Source organism: Platalea leucorodia (assembly GCF_965183815.1).
Source record: "Platalea leucorodia genome assembly, chromosome: Z".
Taxonomy (NCBI): domain Eukaryota; kingdom Metazoa; phylum Chordata; class Aves; order Pelecaniformes; family Threskiornithidae; genus Platalea; species Platalea leucorodia.
Genome location: NC_138858.1, coordinates 40,532,226 through 40,557,711, shown reverse-complemented (window position 1 = coordinate 40,557,711; position 25,486 = coordinate 40,532,226). Strand labels below are relative to the sequence as shown.

At 39.7% G+C, this 25,486-nt stretch overlaps 1 protein-coding gene across 1 annotated transcript in view; it reads left to right on the top strand.

Annotated features, from left to right (window-relative positions):
- Positions 1 to 18,475: 18,475 nt before the first annotated feature.
- The window catches only part of TMC1 (transmembrane channel like 1), a gene marked incomplete at both ends in the record, with an annotated part of 75,041 nt that continues 68,030 nt past the window's right edge, over positions 18,476 to 25,486 (top strand). The window contains one exon of the mRNA XM_082336048.1: positions 18,476 to 18,515. Within this exon, the coding sequence (XP_082192174.1) occupies positions 18,476 to 18,515 (40 nt within the window). The remainder of the gene's footprint in view (positions 18,516 to 25,486) is intronic.

Sequence of the window (25,486 nt, the reverse complement as noted above, 5' to 3'; positions counted from 1 at the left end):
CATGCATAGCATTAGCACTGTTATACCCTACTCAGGAGTGTTGGGATATGGCCCTGCATGGGTGGGAGGTTCTCAGCCCTATCCCCATCCAGTGAGTCTCAGCTGAGAATACCTGTCCAACTCCTTGGAGTCAATGAGACTTCACAAAATGCTTAGCTAACCCTGAGCCTCTGTACCTGCGCCACTGAGTCTCAGCCAGGGAGACCACCCAAGATCGACAGAGAGGGATGGGAGCAGGACAGGGAGAAACCGTGTGGGACTGCAGACAGAGGCCCCGGCAGCAGGAGCTTTTCCAGTGTGCATGCTCTGACTGCATGAAGTGAGCTTTGAAAAATCACATTGCCAGCACACATAAAAGTCGCAGTGTGAAGCAGATTGTTTTAGTCATTTTTTTGGCATGTAAAAAGCCAAACTCCCCCTCGCCCCTTGTAGACGAAAAGAACATTGTTCATTAGACTCAGTAGATGCTGAGGTTTTTTCTTCTCTTTAACAATCAGTGAAAGAAAAAAAGCAGCAAGAATGAATAAATAAACAAACAAACAAGAGCAAGCCTATTAATTCCCAGTGGCAATGTATGGCTTTTGCTCTCGGAATCATGCTTGCCTCCGTACAGAGATCCCAAAGGTCCAAATTGCCCCTGCTCCACTTTTCAGTAGGCATCTCTGACTGTAACTCATGGTGACTTATCCTGGTGTGTTCCCACAGGATTTTGCTGTTATTGCCTCAGGGAAAACTAGCAGTAGCTCCTTTCCCCTCATACCATGCCACTATGTCAGTGGTACCAGTACCTTTAAAGGTCTGGATTCAGAATATTTCCTTTACTGATATGAAATAATTTTGTTGATTCACTGCCCAGCACACAAAATTAGCTCAAATTGAATCTTCCAAAATAAAGCATTTGAAATTCTTTCACATCTATGCTGATGGCTATTATCTAGCTCTTACCAGTTCTACGTGCAAATTAAATAATCCACTTAGAAAATAAAAGACTTCCGGAAAGCTAATGTTTGTGAAGAGGGCAGAAAACCATCCTGCTGTGCCTGTGTTGCCACTGAGCTCCACGGCAACTCGATGGCAAACCTTCAGCTGACCTGTGCACGTCATGGCACGTGGCAGGACTTGGCAGAGGTTGGCCATGTCTGAGATATCAGGCCAGTGTGGCTTGTGGCTTTGAGGGACAAATTCATGGAAGAGAAGTCCCCTGAGGACTGGTTAATACACAGGAACCACGTCGGGCTCAGGAGGTCTGTGAACTGAAGAGGGTTAGAGGCTGCGAGGAGGGCACTGGAGGGAAGAGTGAGAGATGCCTGTCTTCAATAGCTTGTGCTTATGGACACTGTTATAGGCAGGATGGACCTTTGGTCTGGTCCAGAAAAGCTGTTCTTATTTATATATATGCAAAGTACGCAACCTATTTTGAAATAACAAGCCGTTAAAAGAATGGAGTGTTACTTTGAAAAATGCCCTAGGAATATTTTTGAAGATGACAAAAATGACAGAGGATCTTGATTTTCCTGATAATCTTTAATAAAATTGTTCTCTTGCTCACTCTTCTAAAATGTTTCTAAAATGTTCACACATAGATGAGCAATAATGACATTGCTGGTGGGGGGAGTCTATCATGAATAGGGATTGGCCTTTGTCATGGGGAAACATTTTAAATTAGAATTTTTGTATAGGATTTTAGCATAAGTCATAAGTGTATAGTTGTACATTTTTTTAGGAATTCCATGAGTTAGAAGGAAATTACAATACAAAATGTAGGTGGAATGGTTTTCGGAGTCAGTCTCTGCCTTTGCAACAAGTGTTCCCACACACATTTTAGTACCTGTGACTCACCAAGGAGGCTGATGTTAATTGTTAGTGCTAGTGCTTTCATGAGAGCCCACTGATTTAGTGTGGCTCAGTGTTTGGGTGCTCAAATAAAGATGTAATCGGGAACTGCCTCTAACTGACTAATTCCCACTAACTTCAGTGGGTGTTAAGTGCCCAACTACATAAACATCCTTTGTGAATCTCACTGGCTATTCTTCTGCATTTTAGTTAATATCTTCCTTTGTGCTCTATGTTCTTTCCAGGGGAAAAACAAAGGTGTCTAGAGGACTTTATTTGCCCTCACACATGCCTCTGCTATGGAAACTGTCCTTAGAAGATCCCCATAATCTTTGCTCACCAAAAACTGATTTAACTGAGGTCTTTGGGAGGGCATTGATAGTCCAGCACAAAGTTTTCTTAGCTCATGAGGCAATGAGTAACCTAGCTAGACTTGGCATCATGTACAAGAGTGGCACAATTCTCACATGACAGATAAGTGTGGTTAAAACCAGGAAGGACAACTTCCATTTTTAAATCGTGGGGCACTGTATAAACAGTAGCACACGTGAGCTTTTTATAGCTAGCACTGATCAGTGCAATTAATTAATGTACCTGGCATAATGTCACAAGCTGGTAATTAGCCTGAAGCACGTTTTACCATGATTATGCTGTTTATATTGACTCACAATAAATCAGCACAAAGAGAGAGCCATGATATGAAATTCATATTTTTTGTGGTGACAAAACAAAACTCATGTGCTGGATTGTTTGCTGTCTAAATCGTAAGAAACTGGAGGCAGAGCACAAATAATAGCTGCTGGTTACAATTTTGTTCTGGGGCTTTCTGCCAATTAGGAAGACATTGCTTTGTCTTGAGCCTGCACTCTTTAAAAGCAACCGAGAGTTGGTCTAACGTCATCACTGGCAATATTACACTATCCATGCGCCCTGCACTAGTTTGACTGCCTTACTGACAGTAGTGATTTAATTACTCTGAGAGGCACAGCATCCAGGTGCATACCATTGCAAACAGTGTGTGTATATGAATAAGTTCTTTTTTAATGGTGTGGCGAGCTGACCCTGGCTGGACACCAGATGCCCACCAAAGCTGCTCTATCACTACCCTCCTCAGCTGGACAGAGGAGAGAAAATAGAATGAAAGGCTCATGGGACAAGATAAGGACAGGGAGAACACTCAGCAATTACCATCACGAGCAAAACAGACTCGACTCAGGGAAATTAGTTTAGTTTATTACCAATCAAAATCGGAGTAGGATAATGAGAAAGTAAAAAGGAAATCTTAAAATGCCTTCCCCCACCCCTCCCTTCTTCCTGGGCTTAACTTTATTCCTGATTTCTCTACCTCCTTCCCCCAGCAGCAAAGGGGGACAGGGAATAGGGGTTGCTGTCAGTTCATCATGAGTTGTCTCTGCTGCTCCTTTGTCCTCAGGGGGAGGACTCCTCACACTCTTCCCCTGCTCCAGGGTGGGGTCCTTCCCACAGGAGACAGTTCTCCATGAACTTCTCCAATGCGAGTCCTTCCCACAGGCTACAGTTCTTCATGAACTGCTCCAGCGTGGGTCTCTTCCATGGGGTACAGTCCTTCAGGAACAGACTGCTCCAGTGTGGGTCCCCTGCAGGGTCACAAGTCCTGCCAGCAAACCTGTTCCAGTATGGGCTCCTCTCTCTCTATGGGTCCACAGGGCCTGCCAGGAGCCTGCTCCAGTGTGGGCTCTCCTTTGGGCAGCCATCTGCTCTGGCATGAGGTTCTCCATGGGCTGTAGGTGGATATCTGCCCCACCATGGACCTTCATGGGCTGCAGGGGCACAACCTGCTTCACTATGGTCTTCACCATGGTCTTCACCAGGGGCTGCAGGGGAATCTCTGCTTCTGCCCCTGGAGCACCTCCTCCCTCTCCATCTTCACTGACCTTGGTGTCTGCAGACTTGTTTCTATCACATATTCTCACTCCTCTCTCTGGCTGCGGTTTCTCCTGTGCAGTTTTTTTTTCCCCCATTTTTAAATACATTATCACAGAGGTGCTACCACCACCACTGATGGGCTCAGCCTTGGCCAGTGGCGAGTCTGTCATGGAGCCAGCTGGCATTGGCTGTATTGGACATGGGGAAAGCTTCTAGCAGCTTCTCACAGAAGCCACACCCTTAGGCCTCCCCCCCCCCCCCCCCAACCTTGCCATGCAAATGCAATACAAAGGGTTAGTGTAAAACAAACTAATAGAGAAACAGGCTTCTGCTAATGGAGGAGCATCTCTGTTCTCTCTCCTTCAGAAAGAATCTGATCATGTTAGTTCATTAATGCAGATACTGAAATTTGAATGAAATATGTACCCACAGTATATAAACAGTGTCATCCACAAAAATGGGATTTTGTATGATTTTTTTCTCTTCTGCATTATATAATTATGTCAATGAAATTTTCATTTTAAAAATCAAATCCAATGAAAAAGTAGCATATTAGTACAAAAGTAGCTTTGGTATTAGTCTGGCCCAGTTTAAAATTCTAGCTGTGAAAATCATCTGATATACTGATATTCTTTTTAAATTATTTGTCTGTCCATGTTCATTGTCCTGCCTGAGCAAATGCAGTAGGCCTTATACATAAAACACAGCACTACAAATTTGCAAGATTCCCCTGGTGCATTTTATGTTTGAACAGGCTCTGCTGTGCAACTTCTTCAGACCTTTTTATAATGAAATCTATTCATATTTCATTTTATCAAAAAAATCAATCTCTTTGGTTGAAAAGATGTTCTTCATGTAGTATTTTTTAAAATTAAATTATGAGGGCAACAAAAAGCAGTGAAAACAAAAAGAGCAAAGGAGACATCGCTCTCTTATAAGAGAATAAGCTGAAAAGCAGGTAAGAGAGAAATTTATATTAGGTTCGTAATTAATTCTGAGTAAAATGTTAAGATAAGGAAAAAATAATTTCCACAAAATATTTGAGATTTGCTCACTGCTGAATTACATCACTTTTATAGGTTTTCAATGGAGTTACTTGTCCAAAACCGGAATAATGAAATCGTGAATTGCAACAGTGCCCTGCCACCTATGGGAAGACTCCCACAAACTTCCACAGTCTGATTTGGTCACTTTTTGGAGCATGTGGCTAAGCTGATCCCTAGTCACTGACCTTGACATGGTCTGTTCTTCATGAGGGGTTTGCCATTGGCTTTGCTGAGAATTGAACACCTCATGCTTATGCCATTTGGTAAGTAGGAACAAGATTAGTCACTTAAATACCTAATGGCTAATTGTTTTTCTGGATGAGACTGCTCACATGCTTCAGAGTAAGCATGTGCTTTGATGTTCACCTGAACCTGGGTCTCCACTAGTCATGTGGGCAACCTCTACTGCAGTCTGCTGGCTCTGGTCAACAATGTCTGTTTATAGCCCAAGAGAACATGGCTACACTTTCTGAAGGTTTCCTTTCATGTTCACAGAGTCTCAGAAAAAAAAGTTGCATTACTGTATGCTTCAGTTAATTCCTAAAAAAACACTGTGAAATATAAATAGAAGATACAGAAGTAGAAATAAAAGAAGAAACAAAAGGATTGCAGTGTTCTCTTACTCATCCTGGACCAGTGTAGTCAGGCTGCAAATTCTCTGGAGGAGGAATGCTGGCTATAGCTTGGGTACTACAACCTAGTTTGTACAGATGCAGTTTTCTATCGCTAGGTCTCAAGGTGGTGATATCCCCTTGTAGCAGATGAGGAAGCAAGAGCACAGAGAGGTGAGATGTTTTGCCTAAAGTCACCCAGCACTTCAGTGTCAGATCCAGGTCTCCCAAACAGTAGCAGTCCCTTCTCCATGCAGCAGGCCAGAGTCACTCCCAAATACATTCAAGGGTCTCTATAGACAAATAGATAATCTATCAGGATTTCTGTCTGGATGAGAAAAAGAATAAGAAGCAACGAATACCAGCAAGCTGGAAAAAAAGCAGCAGCGATAACTTAGACATATCTACAATTCTTGGAATTCTCAGTCTGATGCGCTCTCAATCAAAAACAAGCATCATCATCTCATTAATGTGTGCCAGCCACAACTATTCTGAAATCATACATCTAAATAGCAACATATAGAATGTTTACATATACCTTCTAGCAGTTGCAGCTTTAAGAACTTATTTGTAAACTTATTATGAGGGCTATTCTTTTGAAAGAGAGGCTATGTTCAGATGACTGAAGATCAACAATTTTAAGAAGAAATACTGAATATTGTGAAACTTCAAAATAAGTTGCCAGTGTAGCAATGTTACTGTTGGCTACTAGTTAAAAAGCCAGGATGGAAGAAAGAAGAAGAATAAAATAGAAAATAATTTGTGTCTATGCCAAAATTGAATCAAACATATATATCTTCTTAGTTCCAAAATATATAATTGCTGTTCAGTTTTATATGCATTCTCGATTTTGCCTGGTCAGGTTAAAGAAATGCTAATATAGTAAAAGTAAGAACACAATTTTTCTGGCCTACCTTGAAGATTTGGAGATTTTATAAATTTATCTGTTCTTATAACATTTATAGTTTCTTTGCTGATGCAAGGGGCTCGTTTAGTTAAAAAAAAAAAAGGCACCAGTTCAGGACTTCTGTCATTCACCATTACTGTTGAGTTTGAATAGTGAATGAAAGTGACTTAAAAGCTTACAGATACTATGTCAACTTATAATATGGAGCATGTACAATTTGAAATGCAACTGCTCCCCAGAGCTTATACATAAGAAAGTGACCCCTTTTTCTACATCAGCTGTACAAGTGAGTTCCACCATATGCAGGGATAGGTGTGACACATTAATTCTGTGGGAAAAATACATATTTTCTGGTAATTGCACTTTTTCATAGTGTTACGGGTCTCTAGATTTGTGTGTAATGGGGAACATGTAGCCCCATTTACTGTGGCAATTAAAATATGACAAGGGAAGGATTCTGAGACATCATAAAACATGATTGAATTTTGGGGTAGACAGGGATGCTTTCATTTAAAGCCATCACTCTGTGTGCACTCCAATGACAGGCCAGCCTCTGTCTGCTGGGGAGCAAACCCTTTCCACAGATGGGCATGTGAAAGAGGTTGCCTCTGTGGTTTTAATGTCAGTGAGGCAGAGCCTCTTGGTTATCTCCCTTTAGTCTGCAGTTCTGTTCTGCAGAAGGGGCAAGCAAAACATGCATCTTTTTAAATTTTCAAAACAATTTTTAAAGAACTTGGCTATGACCTGTTAGAAACAGAAATGTGATGAAATCCTACAGTGAAAAGGTCCTTTGTGATTTATGAGAAAAATATCCTTAAATAGTAATCACTAAGTGAATTGGAAGCGCCTACAGCTGACCATGGTTGTTGCCAACATGGCTGTGAAAAAGGTTGAGTTTGGCAGACTGACTTGAATCAGCTGCATTTCGTGGTTGCTGGTTGGGGTTAGTGTCTATATTAAAGGACCGGTGAGAGTGTCATCTAGGTTAAATGTACTTTCATTTACAGTACTGAAATTGAAGACTGCTTTGTACATGGGTGATGCTGCAGAGAGCAGATTCAGATTCAGATTTCTCCCTGTGTGTAAAGAGCAGCGCACAGCAACCCGTAGACATGTACGACAGCAAGATTTGTCTGTCCTTGACAATCCCATGAAGAGTTCTACATATCCTTGAGTTGGCATGTTTCCTATGTCAATCATACTTTTCTTACAAGCACTTTCATATTAGCTCCTTCATAATAGCTTTCACTGCCAGCTTTGGTGGTGGAGGTTACTTTATCCAGGACTGTAGGGTAAGTTCTTCACCACGCATCCCAAAGAGGACCCTTGCATCTCCCACTGCACCCAGGACCCAGAGCCCCAGAAATCTGCACCCAGCTCCTAGACCTACAAAGTCTTCATGCTGGTCCTCAGACAAACACCATATATATTTCAGCATCCTAGTTCTTCACTTGTAGTGGTTCTTTCCTCTCCTTGTCCTTTCTGTTGCCTTTGAAGGTATCTTGGGACAGAAGATCAATTGCCTCCGAGGTACACATGGTTAACCAATGGCAAAACAGCTAATCAGAGTCATAGAATATCTCAAGTTGGAAGGGACCTATAAGGATCATACAGTCCAACTCCCTGCTGCTCGCAGGACTACCTAAAACTAAACCATATGAGTAAGAGCATCATCCAGACACTCCTTGAACTCTGACAGGCTTGGTGCCATGACCACTTCCCTGGGAACCTGTTGCAGTGACAGACCACCCTCTCAGTGAAGAACCTTTTCCTGATGTCCAGTCTGAAGTTCCCCTCATGCAGCTACATTCCATTTCCTCGTGTCCTATTGCTGGTCACCAGAGAGAGGAGATCAGCACCTCCCCTCTGCTGCCCCCCTTGAGGAAGTTGTAGACTGTGATGAGGTCACCCCTCCGCCTTCTCTTCTCCAAGCTGAACAAACCGAGTGACCTCAGCCACTCCTTGTAAGCCTTGCTCTCGAGGCCTTTCACCATCTTGGTCACCCTCCTCTGGACACACTCTAACAGTGTGATGTCCTTCTTATACTGAGGTGCCCAAAACTGCACACAGTACTTGAGGTGGGGCCACACCAGTGCAGCATGGAGGGGGACAATCACCTCCCTTGACCAACTAGCGATGCTGTGCTTAATGCGCCCCAGGACATGGTCGGCCCTTTTGGCTGCCAGGGCACACTGTTGACTCATATTCAACTTGACATCAACCCAAACCCCCAGATCTCTTTCCACAGGGCTGCTCTGCAGCCTCTTGTCCCCCAGTTTGTACCTATAACCAAGATTACCCTGTCCCAGGTAGAGAATCCGGCACTTGCTCTTGTTAAATTTCATAAGGTTGGTGATCGCTCAGCTCTCTAGTCTACCCAGATCTCATGTTCTCACTGCATAAGCAAATTGAAATCAACGCTTCTTCTTTCTGCCTGATTTTCTTAGAAACCTTTAATAAGACTAACTCATCATCTGAGCAGTATGGAAATGGAACAAGTTTACTGAAAGCAAACTGAGAAAAACAGATAACTAGCTTTTATAGAAAGTTGGAAATACAACATCCCACTGGTGACTGGCCACCACCCTGATGTAACCCCATTTGCTATAACTTTGAGCCTGGCCTACCAGTCAATTGCTCACCCAATGTATTATGGACTTGTATAGCTGTGTGCTCAACATTTTGTCCAGAAGGAAACTGTGAGAGACAGTATCAAAAACTTTGCTAAAATCCAAAAAACCCCACATCTACTGGCTTCCCTTGGTCAAGTAGATGGGTGACTTTGTCATAAAAGGAAATTAAGTTGGTTAAGCAGGACTTTCCCCTCATGAACCCGTGCTGGTTATGACCAATGACTGTGTTCTTTCTCATGCTTTTCAGTAACTCCCAGAATAACCTTCTCCATCATTTTACCAGGCACTGAAGTGAGACTGATAGGCCTGTAATTACCAGGGTCTTCCTTTTTTTCCCTTCTTGAAAACTCGGATAACATTTGCTAGCTTCCAGTCAACTAAGACCTCTCCAGACTCTCAAGACTCTTGAAAAATAATGGAGAGACGTCCCGCGATAACATTGGCCAGCTCTTTCAGTACTGTGGGGTGAATCCCATTGAGTCCCATAGATTTACGTCCACCCAGCTGGAGCAGCAAGTCTTGAACAAGTTCAGGGTTGGCTCAGAGTTTATCATCCCCGCAGCCATGGTCTTCCAACACAGAGCTTCGGGGGTCCCAGAGCCCATCATCGGTATTGAAGAGGGAGGCGAAGGAGGCACTAAAAGTCTCTGCTTTGTCTATGCCCCTTTTTGTGAAGTGACCAACCTCATCAAGCAATGAACCAATGTGATCTCTGATTCTCTTTTTGCTATTTAACATATTTAAAAAGCCCTTTTTGTTGTCCTTCATAGTGCTAGCTGGCTTGAACTCTAATTGAGCTTTGGCCACACACATTTTCTCCTCAAAGCAGTGAACAGCATCTCTGTAGTCCTCCCGTGTCGCCCGTCCTTACTTCCAATACTTCCATATGCCTTCCTTTTCTGCCTAAGTTCTAGAATAATATCTCCGCTTAGCCAAGCTGGCCTTCTGCCCTGCTTGCTTGACTTCTAACACTTTGGAATTGCCTGCTCCTGCGCTTTGAAGAGATGGCACTTAAAAAGTGACCAGCATTCATGGACCCAAATATCTTCAAAAGCAGATTAGCAGGGGACCTTACTGACTAGCTCCTTCAGCAGCCTGAAGTCTGCTCTCCCCATATCCTGTCCACTTGCCTGTCTCTGTATTTAGGTCTGTCTTCCATGTATCAGATTGTTAGTACATATTGTTCCTGTATGTAGGTTCACAAAATTATCTGTAGATGTTTAAGTCTTACAACCACATTTAGGTTTTTCATTCATGTGCCTCCTGAATATGTGGAGATAGAATTAGGTTTCTAAACCTGCTTTTTTTCCCAGATGGAAGAAGAGATGGTATAAAGCATATATATCTTGCTTTTCTTTCTAGTTCACGTTGTTGAGTGGTGAATTTTGTGCATGTCAGCATCCATTCACTGTTAGAAACAACAGCCAAAGAAATGAGGTTTGTGTATAATACCAAAAGTGAACTGTCTTCAGAGCCTTTATCTCCTGTAGTTAGCTGCAGTCTGGATGTCGTTCTGAACTTGCTTCACTTAAGCCATACAAACACACTGAAACAGAAGAGAACATTTTTTATGTCACTGCCAAAATGACCAAGAATCATGTTTTATCTCTGCCATCCAAATGGTTGATCAATTTAAATCTAACAGGTCATGGAAAGTAGGAACATAACTGACATGATGCAAGATTAATGTGGTTTAATTTCATGCTCTCTATTTTGCTGCTTCTGAGCAAAACGTCTGTTGGGTGGTCCTCTGCTTTCTGAAGTAATGAGACGGTGATCTTTCTTTGCAGGTTTTGTTGTGAATGGAGCCCTTGCTTTAAGGTGCGACTGGCTCGCATTGCCATCTGCTGATAGCAGCTGAAACTGCAGCTTCTCGGGAGAGGTCTTCATGGCCTGGAGTTTCTCACAGTAAATTGTAATTTAAATAGTTTAACAGCACCTCTATCTATCTATCTATCTATCTATCTGTCTGTCTGTCTGTCTGTCTGTCTGTCTGTCTATCTACCTACCTACCTACCTACCTACCTAACTACATTTATCTGTCTAGAAGCTAGAGTTGTGACATATCATTCATCAACACTGCCTATGTTTCTAGCTTTGCATATTTTTACAAACAAAGTGATATGTTTTGGAGAAGTATGAAGGCTCTTTCCTGACACTTTTCATTATTGTGATAGTCAAAGAATGACAGAAATAGTAAATTAATATTCTTTCTCTACTTCTGGAGAAGTCAGGTGTTAAGTCAATTAATATAATATGACAGATACGAGTGTGTGTATGTGGAAAGCTGAAATTAATGGGCGAGTGTTGCATCACATAATAAAAAAAAAAGTATGTGGTAAAAGTCCAGTCACATTCTTTCCCAGAATTTGGCCCGGTGGCCTTGGCCAGGACTGTGCAACACGGCGTGTTAGGCACAGAAAGTGGATACTGAAACCTCCAAGGCATTAAGAAACATTAGGAGGAAAATAAAAGAAAGCTCTTTCCATGCCTTATGCTCAGCTGCCTCACCTCCTCTTGGGGAATGGCTGGAAGGCTGACCCAGAGTTTGGAGTACTAGGACTATCACTGATCTTAGACCTTTGACTGTGGCATCTTATCACGGCAGTGCTGGGGTTGTCTCTGCTCGGGAATGTGAGGCTGTGTCTTTCCCAAGGATCTTCCCTTGATAAATGATGACGCAATGCTGCCGTGTTCAGGAGTAAGGACAAGGGTATTCTGAAAAAGCTCCTGCAAAATTGCCTCTGTCTTTCAGCAACTACCAAAGTTTATGTGAAGAAAAGCTCACTTGCAGGTCATAATGGTGTAGTTTTCTGTATTTTTTCAGTAGCTAATCATCTGCATTTTTCCCAAATCATAGTAATTTTAAGACAAGCTTCAGTCTTTGCTACATTTACTGATATTTTTTCAAAGGATCTTTGATGTTGCAACTCATTCTTTCAAGGGTGCTTAACTTAGTAACTTTGGTTTTAATGAGAATGTGATTGTATGGTTTCAAGCATATATTTCAAGCCTCAATTTGTGTGTCTAAGGTTGGAGCATACTAGTATTTTTCCATTGTTGCTTGTACATATGTGTGCATTTTTTCAGGCCTTCATGTTTTGTTTTCAAAACATTTTATCTTGTTTTATCTTTGGTTTGTTCTGTGTTCACTTGATATAAGCATATTTATTTCCCTCATCAGCTGAATTCCTGGATTTGTGTCTCAAGAGATCGTTAATAGTCCAGGAAACCCTTAGCCTGCAGTTAACTTGTTAAAACATTAACATATTGTATTAGTTTGTCCAGGGTTGCCAAACAATAAAACTTATCACTGTTCAGCAGCTGTTCAAAAGGTCAGCAGAGAATGAGTTAATAGTTTCAAAATCTTTCCTAATGAATGGATGTCCACGTATCAAAGACTGATATCACTGACACCAATTGGCATCCATTCTGGCATGTCAACTCATAAAACTAAGGCTGAATATGTACGGAAGTTAAAAAATAACTTTTCACTTGTATGTTCATATTCTTATAACAACCCTGGGGCAAATGGGTTTTATGGGAATTTTGCCATATAAGTAGCTGAAAAGACACTAAGTAGTACGTTTTTGGTTTTTTTCCCTTCATGAAAACAATTTTCTTTCTATTCTTCTAGTACTAGGCTTTTCCCAGTACTACAATAAAGGCTGCTGGTGTGCTTAGCTTGTTTGACCTTGTCCTCTCAGGATACTTATTATCTCCTAGGAGCAGGCACTGATTGAGTCCATTGGAGGACTACAGGCAGTGTTATTAATAAACTTTCATTCAGTGGCTGAAGAATTTGTCGCTGAATTGACTTTGTTGCACTATTCTTCCCTGGACTTCTGCCTTTCATTTGTATTGTATTCACTTGATTTTACAGGCAATGTGAAACAGAGAGGTATGAATAGACCGGTTCCTCTGGCTAAAGGCACCATGCCCTAGGTCATTCTGCAGAATTTGCTTTTTTACCCCAGGGTTTTGTTATTTTGCTGAAGATTCACATTCAGGATTTTACTTTCTAACTCCTGACCATGATGGAACATGGTTCTGGTGCTCTTTGTTCTATGATTTCCCTGAAAAAAAAAAAAAAAAAAAAAAAAAAAAAAAAAAAAAAAGGGGGTCATTGTTGGTTTTATAACATTTACCACCTGCCATGACAGCAGAGGAACCAGAGTAGGATACAGATGCTAGTTAGGGAATATGTGGAGCTCATTATGATCCTAGTGCCTGCATGAGATATAGACAGGTCTGCTCCAAGAATGTGCAATGCTCGAAGTTCAAAGAAGTCCCTGAAGATGATTACAACCTTTCCACTTCCTCTGGCATGCACAGTGGTAAGGAGCGTTTTGAGCTGTGCCACATGTGCGTGCTAAGTCCTTTGCAAACAGGCTGCCTGAAAAATGCAATGAAACCTTGGAGTGCAACGTAGTCATTGCTGAATGTTGTGTTCACTGAGTGATAATGGCTTGTGCAAGTGTTATCTGGTGTAGTACAGTACACTAAAATGGACATGGTACTTAGGAGGACCTGATCTGTCATTTACATGGGGCATTGATGACTGTGGAGTCATAAAGTCTCAGGATTTTAGTGCTCCAAAGTACATCCTGCCTCAACCAGTCCGTGCAGGCTAAGACTTCTGTTCACCCCTTTTTGGCTGCTCCAGCTGCATTTACCATACAAATAAGTACTTCAAGACATGTAACAATTAGTGTTTTTTTTAAAATGTCATTTTAGAACAAATAAGCAATAACGGCTTGCACCAAGAAGTAAATCTGGAGTCGCTCCATTGAGTGCAGCCACAGCTAAGCAGCAAATGCAATTATCTGAGCAGTGTGCCCATTCATCAGCATAGCAGGTGCTGCAAGCAGGCAGATATAGCCAGCAGTGTGTGATATTGGATGTTATTAAAGAAAGCAGCTGTATTAACGACCATTCAGTCAGCCATTCATTTTGGCTAGCATAAAGACAAGAATATGGTTCTAAGTAGAATTATCTAATTCTAAGTAGCATTATCGTTAGAGAAAATATATATACACGTCTTCACTTGAACTTCCCAAATGCTTGCGGCTACAGATTTTCAGAAATGGTCTAAAGAACAGAGCGTATGGATATGTAGAAACTCTGCTAAATATTTCCCTTTCTAATAAAAAATTAATTTGGCAGAATTTTAATGAATGTTTAGGAATTTAAAGCTGGTTTTGAGCTTTTAATAAAACATTCTGATTAATGATGGAGCAGGATAGATTCAGTGATCAAGAGCAATTCGGATAAATTCTGCTAAATCACATATATCACCCTAATTTCTTGTGATCCACATTAATTGACTAGAAAATTAAAAAAAATAACTTCTTCATGAGACTTCTGATGTTTTTCCTCTGAACCTGGTGACCACGTCTACCAGGACAGTGTAAAACACCTGAGTATAATGAAAAATACATCCTGCTGTACTTTTGGCTTAACTTACAGTTTTTCAGAGAAACTTGAAATACAGTATTTCAGAAATGTCAGAAAAGCTACAAATGGTTTCAGAAACAATAATTGCAGAAGTCTGTTGGAATTTTGTGTAGTTTTTTGACCTAGCTGTCAGATTTCCTTATCATAAGCTGCTCAGAGACCTCTACCCAAATAAAGTTTTGTCTGCAAGTAGATTTAAACTGTAGTTGTTTTCTTTGTGAATACCAGTGTGGCATCAGAACAAGGTTACTTGTATTTCTGTTACACAGCATTCCCTAATCAGTGTTCAAGTGCTGAACATGTTGATTTGGGAGCTAATATTTAGAAAGGATGCGAGCCAGCTTTTGAAATTTTCTTGCATGAAATTAGTCAATCTGATTTGTTATCTGACTATGCCTGCCCACCCTTGCCAGGGTATCCCCAGTGCCACTCTCACCACCCTGCTCTGCTTGCACTGCTGCAGGATGGTGCCCCTCGTTTTGACCCCCGTCCCGCCTCGGCCGCCTCCTTGTGCAGCCTCCTGCTGCTCCCAGACATGATCAGTATAATCATGTACTCAGCTGTGAAAAGATGTGGGATAATGAGGATGGTAGGCACAGACTTACCGTTAATGCTCTTCAGGCTCATCTGACTCATTTGGATGCAGCAGGTTAGGGAAAGAGCGATGTAAGTATTACATTACAAAGAAAAAGGCGTTTTCACTGGCACAGCTACAGTGCCATGACTTCAGCTTGTTTTCCTATCTACTTCCAGAAATGTCTGATTTTACCATGTGTTTTAACAGGGCAGAATATACATGTTGTGTGCCTCAAAACAAAATGACATTTTAAAATCCCATCCTGAAAAGAGTCACCTTTAGCAACAAAATCTGACAGAAAATCATTTATTGCCCTAAGTTTTGCAGTATGGAAAATGCGCCTTGAAACATGGAAAAATCAACTTTTGTGGCATTTCATTGTGGTAGAAAGGGTTCACAGCTGATGTGCGGAAGTGGCAGGAAAGAAATTACAGTGGTTATTTCTTTGTGAATAGGTTGTGGCGCGGTAACTTACGTGCTGATTACAAGCAAAACTGATGCTTGCAGATTTACTGAGGCACTAATGTTTGCGCCAAACATAGTTATGTCACCATTCTCTGGTGTCATCTGTATTTCCCTTGAATGGATTTTTCTGGTTGGCAGATGGCTATCAAACGGGTTATCAGTTTAGTGGTATGAGGAAGGGTATGCTGACCAATACTTTCCACTTCTTCATTACAGGTTTTTCCGTGAGTTTCAGCTGTGGTAAAGGGGTAATTGTGTATTTCTATCCTCATCTTTTGTGTACCACGTGTGTTTCAGCACTTTGAATATGTAGTAATTGTCTCTGACAAGGAGATACAGATTTGAACAAAGAAATAAAAATGTGGCATATTTGCTAACAACAGAAATATTTGCAGTGTTCAACAAACTCATTAATGAATGAGCCCAGTTCTCTGAACCCATCTGCACTGGGGCCATTTTCATCATTTATTATATATTAAAACCACTCTGTGTTGTTCTGATTTTATTGCTATTAATTAGAACTAAATTAAATTAAAGGCCTTTTTTTTTTTTTTTAAGACTGGTGTGCTGTAAAGAGAATCTTGTGTAAATGAAAACTGTCCATGCTCTCTATGCAGTCATTTATCTTTGTGCTAGAGAAGCAGTATGATGCTATGAAGTTAAACTGGTACAGTTTGTCCTCAATCTCTGCTTAGTATTTGGTCTCCAAGGGTAAACAGAAACATAGGATGTAGCTCTGTGCTGTGTTATCTCCAGTAGCAAGTCTGTCTTCAAAGATTTGCACCCTCTTTCTGCCTCCTGACCCTGGCTGCCCTTTCCCACATCATGTCACAATTTGATTCCTCGTTCTGTGCTAATACAATTGTTTGTGGGACTGTGCTGTGGATGGGATCACTGCACTAAGCTGACTTAAGAAAATGATTATTTGCTTTGATTAGTGACCCAGTTTACAGGGCAGCCCCATAGACAGTTTTAGTGGTACAGCGGTGAGGGCAGCAAGTGGTGGAACTCATGGAGACAGTTAAGTCCTGCAGCCACAAAAGTAAACCACAAACCAGACTGGATCTGGCTTGTCTACACTAAAAAGTTGCACTGTGGTAAAAGTATTTAACTAAATCTGATCATTGTCTGTGTCAGGAGACCTTGAGAAACAAATAAAATAGAGAGTGCAATCCACCTATATCATAGCAAATGTTCACCCAGAGATCACATTCAGACTACATATATGACCTTAATTCTTTTATTTATCTATCTTTTCTAATACTGCCTTTGCATCTTTGATATTCATGTAATGTCATTTCTGTTGGTAAGATTAATAAATCAGCCCTCAATGTATGTCCCTTTCCTTTTTATATATCCAGTCAAATATTTTCCAATGTGGTTAATAAATTAAAGTAAGTTATTATTAATTTAAATTTCTGATGAAGACTTCTACAGTTCCGTCAAGGCTACAGTCCTGATTTAACTGCAACTGCAAAATATCTCATTACAATGCTTTCACTGCTTCTTTTTGCAAGTAGTTGCAGAATTGTTAACTTGAATGCCATGCTTATCATTCCTTCCAAGATGTTCTTCTTTCTGTTATTAAAGAAGTACAGAAGTCTACCAACTGAATTTTTAGAACATGATCATTCTTTTTCTGAGTTCTTACAACCAGGGCTTATTAGACAGGGTCTAACTATGGATTTTCAGAGATGATTTGAATGTTTTCTTGCATTTCTTTTTTGCATTAGAAGTCTTTCCCAAGTATATAAAAGCACAAGAGCTAGGATGTTATAAAATGACTAATATGAGAATGCAGTAAAGGAAATAACAGTAGTTCAGAAAACATGTTTTATTGACAAAGGCATAGGGCCTCTTATGATTGTATATGTAGACTTAATCTCTGGGAATATTTGAAACACAGGCTGTTAATATTCTAACAGAAATAGGACTAAACACCTGGATGTGTTTTGTCTGTAAAGTGAATTTCAAGTCAGTCCAAACAACACTCACAAACATTTTCAGCATTTCCAAAAAAACCCCAATGCTAAAATTTGAAAATGAAAAGGTAAGGCAGCCCGCATCACTGGATAAACTTCCAGATAAACTTCCGTCAGACATCTGAATGACAGCTCCAAGGAATGTGGGGTATTCTGCAGATACTTAGCCTTTTTTTCAAGCGGGGTTACACTGAAAGAATTCCAGATGAGGAACACTGGAGAAGCTATGAAGGAATTATCTAGCTAAGTACAGATCAAGAATTGCATTTTATGTTGTTTTATTTGTAACTTGTCATTTTATTTGTAGCAAGTTGTTTTGAATCTTTTACTTCCAAGCCTGACCTGTCTTGTTAGTTAAATTTTTGCTTTGTTTCACCATTAAGCTTGTCTGGTGTTGTAGGTACAAGATGAATCAGGGTAAAACCGGTAAACTTAGGATGTAATATCGGCATAAAGGCAGAAGCAAGGAGTCTTAACGGAACTGCAAGGAGATGCAAATATAAACCAGCAGATATACCAGCATCCAGCTCCTTTTGCTAAGATGTTTTAAATCAGTGTCAGGCTTTTAAAGCTATGCAATTTAAATATGTCTAAGGTAAAAGTTGTCTTTCATGAGAAAAATAAAAATCCACGTAACATCCTCAACGTGCTGAAGTGTAGACCTGTATACAGCATCAGAGTGTGCCCATGTGGACAATGTGCAACATCCTTTCTCAGTAAGGCACTTGAGCATTTAAACTTTAGTGTTAGTCATAAGTAAGTACATTGCAGGAGAGTTTTTCTTTTTTCAGTAATAATAATAAAGAAGGTGAACAACTTATTCCATTCTTTTGACCCTAGCATGCCAACCCTAAATAGTAAACTAAACATTCATGAAAGATTAATCACTTAGGAAATTAGTATCTTCTTATATTTCAGTCAGTGAAACTTCACCAGCGCTATCCGTTCAGTGACAGACAGGACGATGTTGATGTGGTACACTTCATCTTGAACCACTCAACCTTCAGACGATCTCTCATATAGGTAACAGCTGGAGCAGCCCTGTGAAATATAGTCACGATGCCTAAACATGAAAAGCCAGCCACCATTGAAGGAAATGGTAATTACAACTATAATTATACATCTTAAGGGCATATTAATTTTCTGCATGTAGCTGAACAGTGTGCAAGTGTTATTTTCTTCTTCTTTCTAATACAAAATCTCCTTTTCCACAATTCATTATCTTTTGTTCAGAAATGTATTTTACTTGGCTTTTGAAAGCAGCTTTGATATGTAAATTGGCTAGTTGTAGCATGGCACTGTGACTTTCCACTGGTTAGTAAACCAAAAGAGTGCAACCACAGCCCTGTTACTTGTCTTACATTTATATGTAGTTTATAGGGAAGATTAAAAAAACAAGGGTATTTTGTGGCTTCTGGAAGCTGCACAAAGGCAATGACTCATTTTCTTATTGCTTTCAGTATTTGGTATCAATTGTCAAACATTCTTCATAAGAGTGACGATATTTCTATCCTGATACTGCACTGTTCTGGATGTAAGAAATGTTTTTGTAGGATGATAAAGCCTAATGGCTTATTCTGGAAAAGTGCAAGGCAGCTCTTTGATATGGGAAGTGCTTTCAGTTTTCATGGGCAATACTACTCTTTCCGAAATATGGATCTTTGTTGTATGGAACAGGCATGACATTTCTGACCTTCAGCATGGAAGAAAATTGCCAGGGTCCTTATTCTAGACTGGTTTCTGAATGAACTCATTAGGTTTTGCTAAGTACCAGGGCTGGTACTACTAAACAGTGCTTTCTATATTTTTAATCCACACTTGTAATATGCAATAGTAATAAAATGGGTTCTGCTTCCACAGAAAACACCAAAAGGGACTTCTTAGTATTTCAGCAGAATATAACATGTAGCTCATTTTAAAAGTCCATCCTATTTTCTTTCCTTTTGTTGTCTGAGCATCTTCATTGTTTTTATTTCCTCCAGTTTTTTCTACAAGTCCCTTTACTGACCAATTTAATTTTCAAGCAGTACCTGCTAATGGAGCTCATTTTAACATGAGAGAAACACAGAATTTAATGTAGCATAGGCAAAATACTTACCAGCTTCAGCAGAATTTTCATCTGAATAAGAAACAAAATGAGCATAGAACATACACATTTTTATAAGCATTTCTAATGAACAAATTCTTAGAATATCAAGATTCTAAGTTTACTGTAAATATCTGCCTTCTACTTGCAGATATCTGACTGAATTGACTTATCTTCTGATTCAGTGACTTTATTATTCATTCAAAGTACAGAGGTTAGCATTCCCACAGTGAACAAAAACCACACATCTTGTAACTGGAGAAGGTTGAGATCTTTATGTTGCAGAATCATGATCACTCCTTGACATGTTTTGCATGAACATTTATTCTGTACATAATTTATAATAAAGTCTAACTACCTTAATGACAGCTACAAGTATATTTCGGTATCAGATCATGTGAGTAAATTCAAGACTCAGTCTTAAGAAGACTTAAAAAGCTGGAGCTCCACTAAAAGTAGCTATGAGACACTTTCAGAATGTGGTTCTGAGTCCACTTGTGACTTAAAATGTTCCAAGGGCTGGAGGTGGTCAGCACAGGGCTCAGGCACTAATCTAGTTGCAGCTTCTTTACAGGCGGCTTTGCTTCATCATTGCTGACTGTCCTGAGGAATTTTCTTGCAAAGAACTGACCACCCCAACAGTTGCAAAAATGCAATCTAGGGCCATACCTTTTTGCTTTTTGATATCTTTAGCTCTAGTGAAGACATGGTTTGGCCAGTCTTCTTGTTTCATAACATCTTCTGCAAAATCTGTGATAGTAGGAAATGTATGATTCATTACACTAAGTTCATGAATGTGAATTTATTGTTGTAGGCCTCTCATACAGGAAAAGAAGACTTAGGGCACAAATCTTCAGACTGGATGTTTAAAAGAGATCAGATGGAAAGTGCCTATTATCATCTAAAAATAATAAAGAGAACCTGTGGTGAGCTGGTCAGCTGTCGGTATCAACCTTAAAAGAGCTGTCTTACGAGGTAGTAAAAATTACAATGGACTTCGGATCCACTAAGAATGTCACATTTGTAACTTGAAACAGAAACTGTTTTCTCCATATTAACATGCGTTCTTCCCATGTTAACAGTACTATGAATGAATGACAATAAGCTAAGTAAATCACATTTCAGAACCTGGAAAGGTCAGATTGGTATGGTTTACTGCAGTCTCACACTTCCCAGAATGCATTGGACATTTAATATTCTGATCCTAATTCTTGCAGTAAAGGCTGCAAAGAAAATGAAAAATTGCTGATCATCAAGCCAACTGTGTGATGAAAACACAATGCAAATGTGACTTCTCCTTGTTGTTTTATTACAGTAACCAACAGGTCCTACAAGCTTGTCAGATCTCTAGCCCTGGGTAGGACAAAGCACTACATGGTTAGGTCTTTGTCTGGCATAGGTAGGGAAATGTGGGTGTATCCACAGAGATAGTGTAAGACACAGTGTCTTGAAAACTTTTATTCATGCTTGCTTGAAGAGGATGAAATACTGGGGGGGTTCTCACTGAATTATCTTCCTACTGTGCCTTCTGTAGGTTTTATAAAAACAAAATCAGTTTTGGCCTAAAATTCTTGCCCTGAAATTGTGCAATAAACTTATTTATCCCTGAAGGGGAACTTTGCCTACGAGAAGTCCTGACCCACAAACTGAGACACGACACTCAAAGTGTAAGTACAGCCCAGAAGGAAACTGGAAAGAAGAGTGTAATCAGATGATGTGCCCAATGCCAGTCACAGTGCCAACTTGATCTATGCGAGCTCAGTCTGTTGTTTTAGTAGAACACTTGTAATTTTTCCATACCAGTGCAAAACAAATGAGCAATTTATGGATGTGAATTGAATGGATTCCATTTGTTCCCTGTGGTCCTCATCTGTAATTTTCAAATGTTGACTGGGCTAAAATTAGTTGGGCAAATTCCCTTTAGCGGCAATCTTGAGAGAGAAAGCTTATTGCCCCTCAGGCAACTTCTAGAAACTCTTTGGGTGTAGAATTCTGCACGCTACAGCATATACGTTAGACTAATAAGCCTCCCGAGACACTAGTGGCTTTATGACATTGTAGTATAAATATTCTGCCTACTTTAGTATTTACAACCTTGCCAATTCAGGTGCAGAAAAAAAAAGCATTACATTTGCTAGTGTGAGTGTAACTGAACAGGAATTATTACTTTATTTCATAAATTTATAGCTATTGCTCGACAGGATATTTTTGGGGGTTGTGATTTTTATTTTAGTCCACTGGAAGAAACAATTGCAACACTAACTAGGAAGAACATAGAAGAAAAATCAAGCATGGTCTCAAATCCTAAGTGTTCAGGTTGTTCTATAAATGCAATTTTTATTTGTAATTTCTGTGTTTCAAGTCCTCTTCTCCTGTGCCCAAGGTGGGCCAAGCCGTTTTTCTCATTGTTTGGAAATACAGTAAGAGGATGGTGTCTACAGTATTAAGGTCTCAAATCTTAGATGTTGAAGTCTGCACCAATTCACTCTTGCCATACACTTTCTGTGAGATCTTGGTATACTATTTCTGGTGTGTTTCACAGCTGTTACTTCTAGTGACATTTATCCTCACAGAAGTGTTGTGAGACACTCTCATATTTACATGATCAGAAAGAATAGTGTGGAAACATATGTAAATACCTAGAATTGAATATTATACAACTCTTCCTGTTCTTTTTGACTAATACTTCACATGCATTTGTAGTCTTACGTGATCTCACATTGCTGATATTTCTACATGTTGGGCACCCAGTTTATTAGCTATCTAGGCTGATGTCTTTCTGGCACTGAAAAAAGTCCAACATGGTCCAGTCCAGAGGAAGACACAATAGTTGCTTGCAAGGCTCTATCTGCATATGATCCATTTCATTGGTTTGACGATTAATTAATAAAGCAGAAATATATTTTATAACATATAAAAAAACTCTGATAGTAGTTTTTGAATTTCAGACTACTTTTCACACCACTGATTTTTTTTTATGGCACCAGCATGCAGAACTGCTTAATAGCAGTCAGTTCTACATAGTAGCAATCTGAGCAGTAATATTGCAACAGTGGGCCATACTTTAGGGAGTAGTTCTGAGAATCATTATCCCTCGCACAGTGAAAAATCAATGAAACTTTGTCAGTATAAAATAAGTTTTAAAAAAAACCCCAGACATGAAATCTGAGTAGTACCCTCTGATAAGTGGTGTACAAACAACTTGGGAAAATAAGGTAAGGATACAACAGCCCGCACAATCTGTTAAATGGCCACTTCATATAGCAAAAATTCCTATGGTTTTATACCTATTTTTCTGTCCTTAATTTCCTCACCAGCCAACATGTCAACATTTGAGCTCTCTCCTGAGCTGTGTGATGTTCTGTCTTCACTGCAGTCTCTGACTTGCAGGTTAGTCTGAGCTCATATTCAGGACACCCTCCTTTAGTCTTGTGGGCTCATTTATGGCTATAGTCTAAAACATAAATAAGACTTCAAGTAAAATGATAGCTTACTCAGATTACACTTTCCCTGCACTTAGTCTAGAAAGATGAGAAAGTTTCCCTTAAACTACTGTGGAAAAAAAAATTCAGAAAGTGATTGCGTTTCCTAGAGCATAAGGAGTTATGTAATATAGCTCCAAATATACCTAATGATATATGTATCCTTAGGGCAGGATGATGTATCCTGGAAGATGTCACAGCTGAGCAATAATTTGCTTTTGGTAACATAAACTCAAGTTAGCTGACTCAAAGCCTAATAAACTGATATTAGCCCTATGAATACTAATACCGTGAAGAAATGAGATCCTATCAATGCTTTTCTGGAACAATGAGTAATTCTAGACGGTGCTTTAGTGAGACTTAGTTTTTAGTGGAGGATTCACTGAACTTTTGATAAGTGGGATCAGATGAAGATCTGTTTAAAAAAGCAGAAGACAAATATATAGACCTAAAAGGATGATTTTGTTCCTGCATCAAAGATTATGCATTTCTATTTTAACAAACCAGAGTATCAAAAATGCTCTTCAGTTTTCCTATAGGATGATAATACAGTGCCTGAGGAATGCTCTCTACTGTTTCTCTATATTGTGGTTTATAGAAGAACATTTAAATTTAGTGCTAAACTGCATTTAGATTTAGTGTCACGATAAAATGTAATTTGTGTATCATTGAAGTGCTTCTCCAATAATTCAGTAAGACGGGTTTTGCCACAAGCAGCTAAAGTGCTGAGTTATGAGCTGCCTAGCCTCTTGCTTTCTTCTTTAAAAAGCATTACAGAGTTAATGACCTGAAACAGCTTTCTAATAATAAAAATAATGTTAAACACTGTAATGGTTATTTATCTCTCTTATTGCTCAAATACCCAACCAGCTAACAACATTGGTCTTTTAATGACATATGCAAAACCCCCAAACACAAAAAGACAATTATTAATACAGCTTGTCTGAATTACAAGTCTCCAGGGATAGCTGTAATGTGGGTGTGATGTGGGCTGGCTATGTAGCTTACATGAATACATGCATATATGCTGTTCAGGACAGACCTCAGGGGTGGTAAAGGTCCTTCATCCCTCCTTCTCAGTGACTTTGTTCCTCCTAAACAGCACCAACTGCTATCACGGCTGATAGAAGTGAATAACTTTTGGTTCTACCCTGAACTTCAGCTTTTATGCTAGTGACATAGCTTATGACATAAAGAAGAGTGCGAGGAAACTGGAGGATCAGAGGGTCCTCTTTGGCTTCCAGCTTCTTTTAAAAATAAATTCTTGTACAATGCTTTCATACCCCAAGACCTTGGAGACATCTGTTATTCTCACCAGAATGAGAAGGAAAACCCCCTAACATTCGTCATATTAACATGTTTCATCTCTATATGAGCATGGGGCTGTGGAGGCAGGAATGTTCTGAAGTTCAGTTTGGAGCTATAATTTTAAATTTTTGCAGAAATAACTTTTGAAGCTGCACTTATGCTTTTTGGGTATGTCTGTAGTACCCACTATACTTCTAGCTCCATAACTCCATGTAATCACTGCTCATTTTTTCTAGGCTTTATATACTTCTGTTTGATTTTATGCTTTTTCTTAATTTCTTTAAAAACCTTTTCTATATCTCTCATGTGCTTGACCATTTAGATGAAAAAAGACAAACATGCAGGAGTCACTATTCAGATACTCTCTAGCAGCGTTCCCAGTAATTTCTTCAAGCAACCTGAAATCTATTAATTAGTTTAACACTTTATTTTACCTGAAATGTTGGATTCAGACTAGTGCATTTTTTACCCTTATGCTATTAGAGTTAATTAAACCCCAACTGCTACCTTCTGCCCTGCTTAAGCCTCTGTGTTGCATAGTCCATTGTCACTTTCACTACTATGTTGATATGATGTCAGCTCGAGCACGATACACTTTCACTGCTAATGCATGTTTCAGTATACGTGATAAACCTGTTTGCTTGTTGTATGCACTCATCAGAATCTGCAGTGAGGCCAATCTTGTACCATTAAAGTGCTTCCCTGGGAATTTCTCTTTGGCTGGAGGAGATCAGCAAAAGCATTAGTTGCAATAAAAGACTGTGCCCTATTGTTGCATGCAAAGTATCTCTTTAGAAGTGTCTGTCTTCATCTTTGCAAGCTTTCAATAACAATGTAATGATCTTTGTCAAATGGAGATCCTGTTACTGTCAGCAGCAGAAGGCATATGTCCAAACAGAACAAAGGAGCGCTTATTTTCACATTCCACTGATTACATTTTGCATAGTCTTAAAAAAAATATTCTGCAGATGCTGTGGAAATGATAGAAAATGTAATTACAATGAAATGTTTTGTGGAGGGAACTTAGACTCCCTGCATATGTCCCAGTTTTAAAATTTCTGTCAAATTCTGGATAATAACCCTTTGCCCATCATTGCACACAGTGAAACAAGACCCTGGTAGTGGGTAAAGCTAAGAAGTTGTGCCTGATAGTTAGCTACAGCAGTCCCTAGATAAATCAATTTGTGTCTAAAT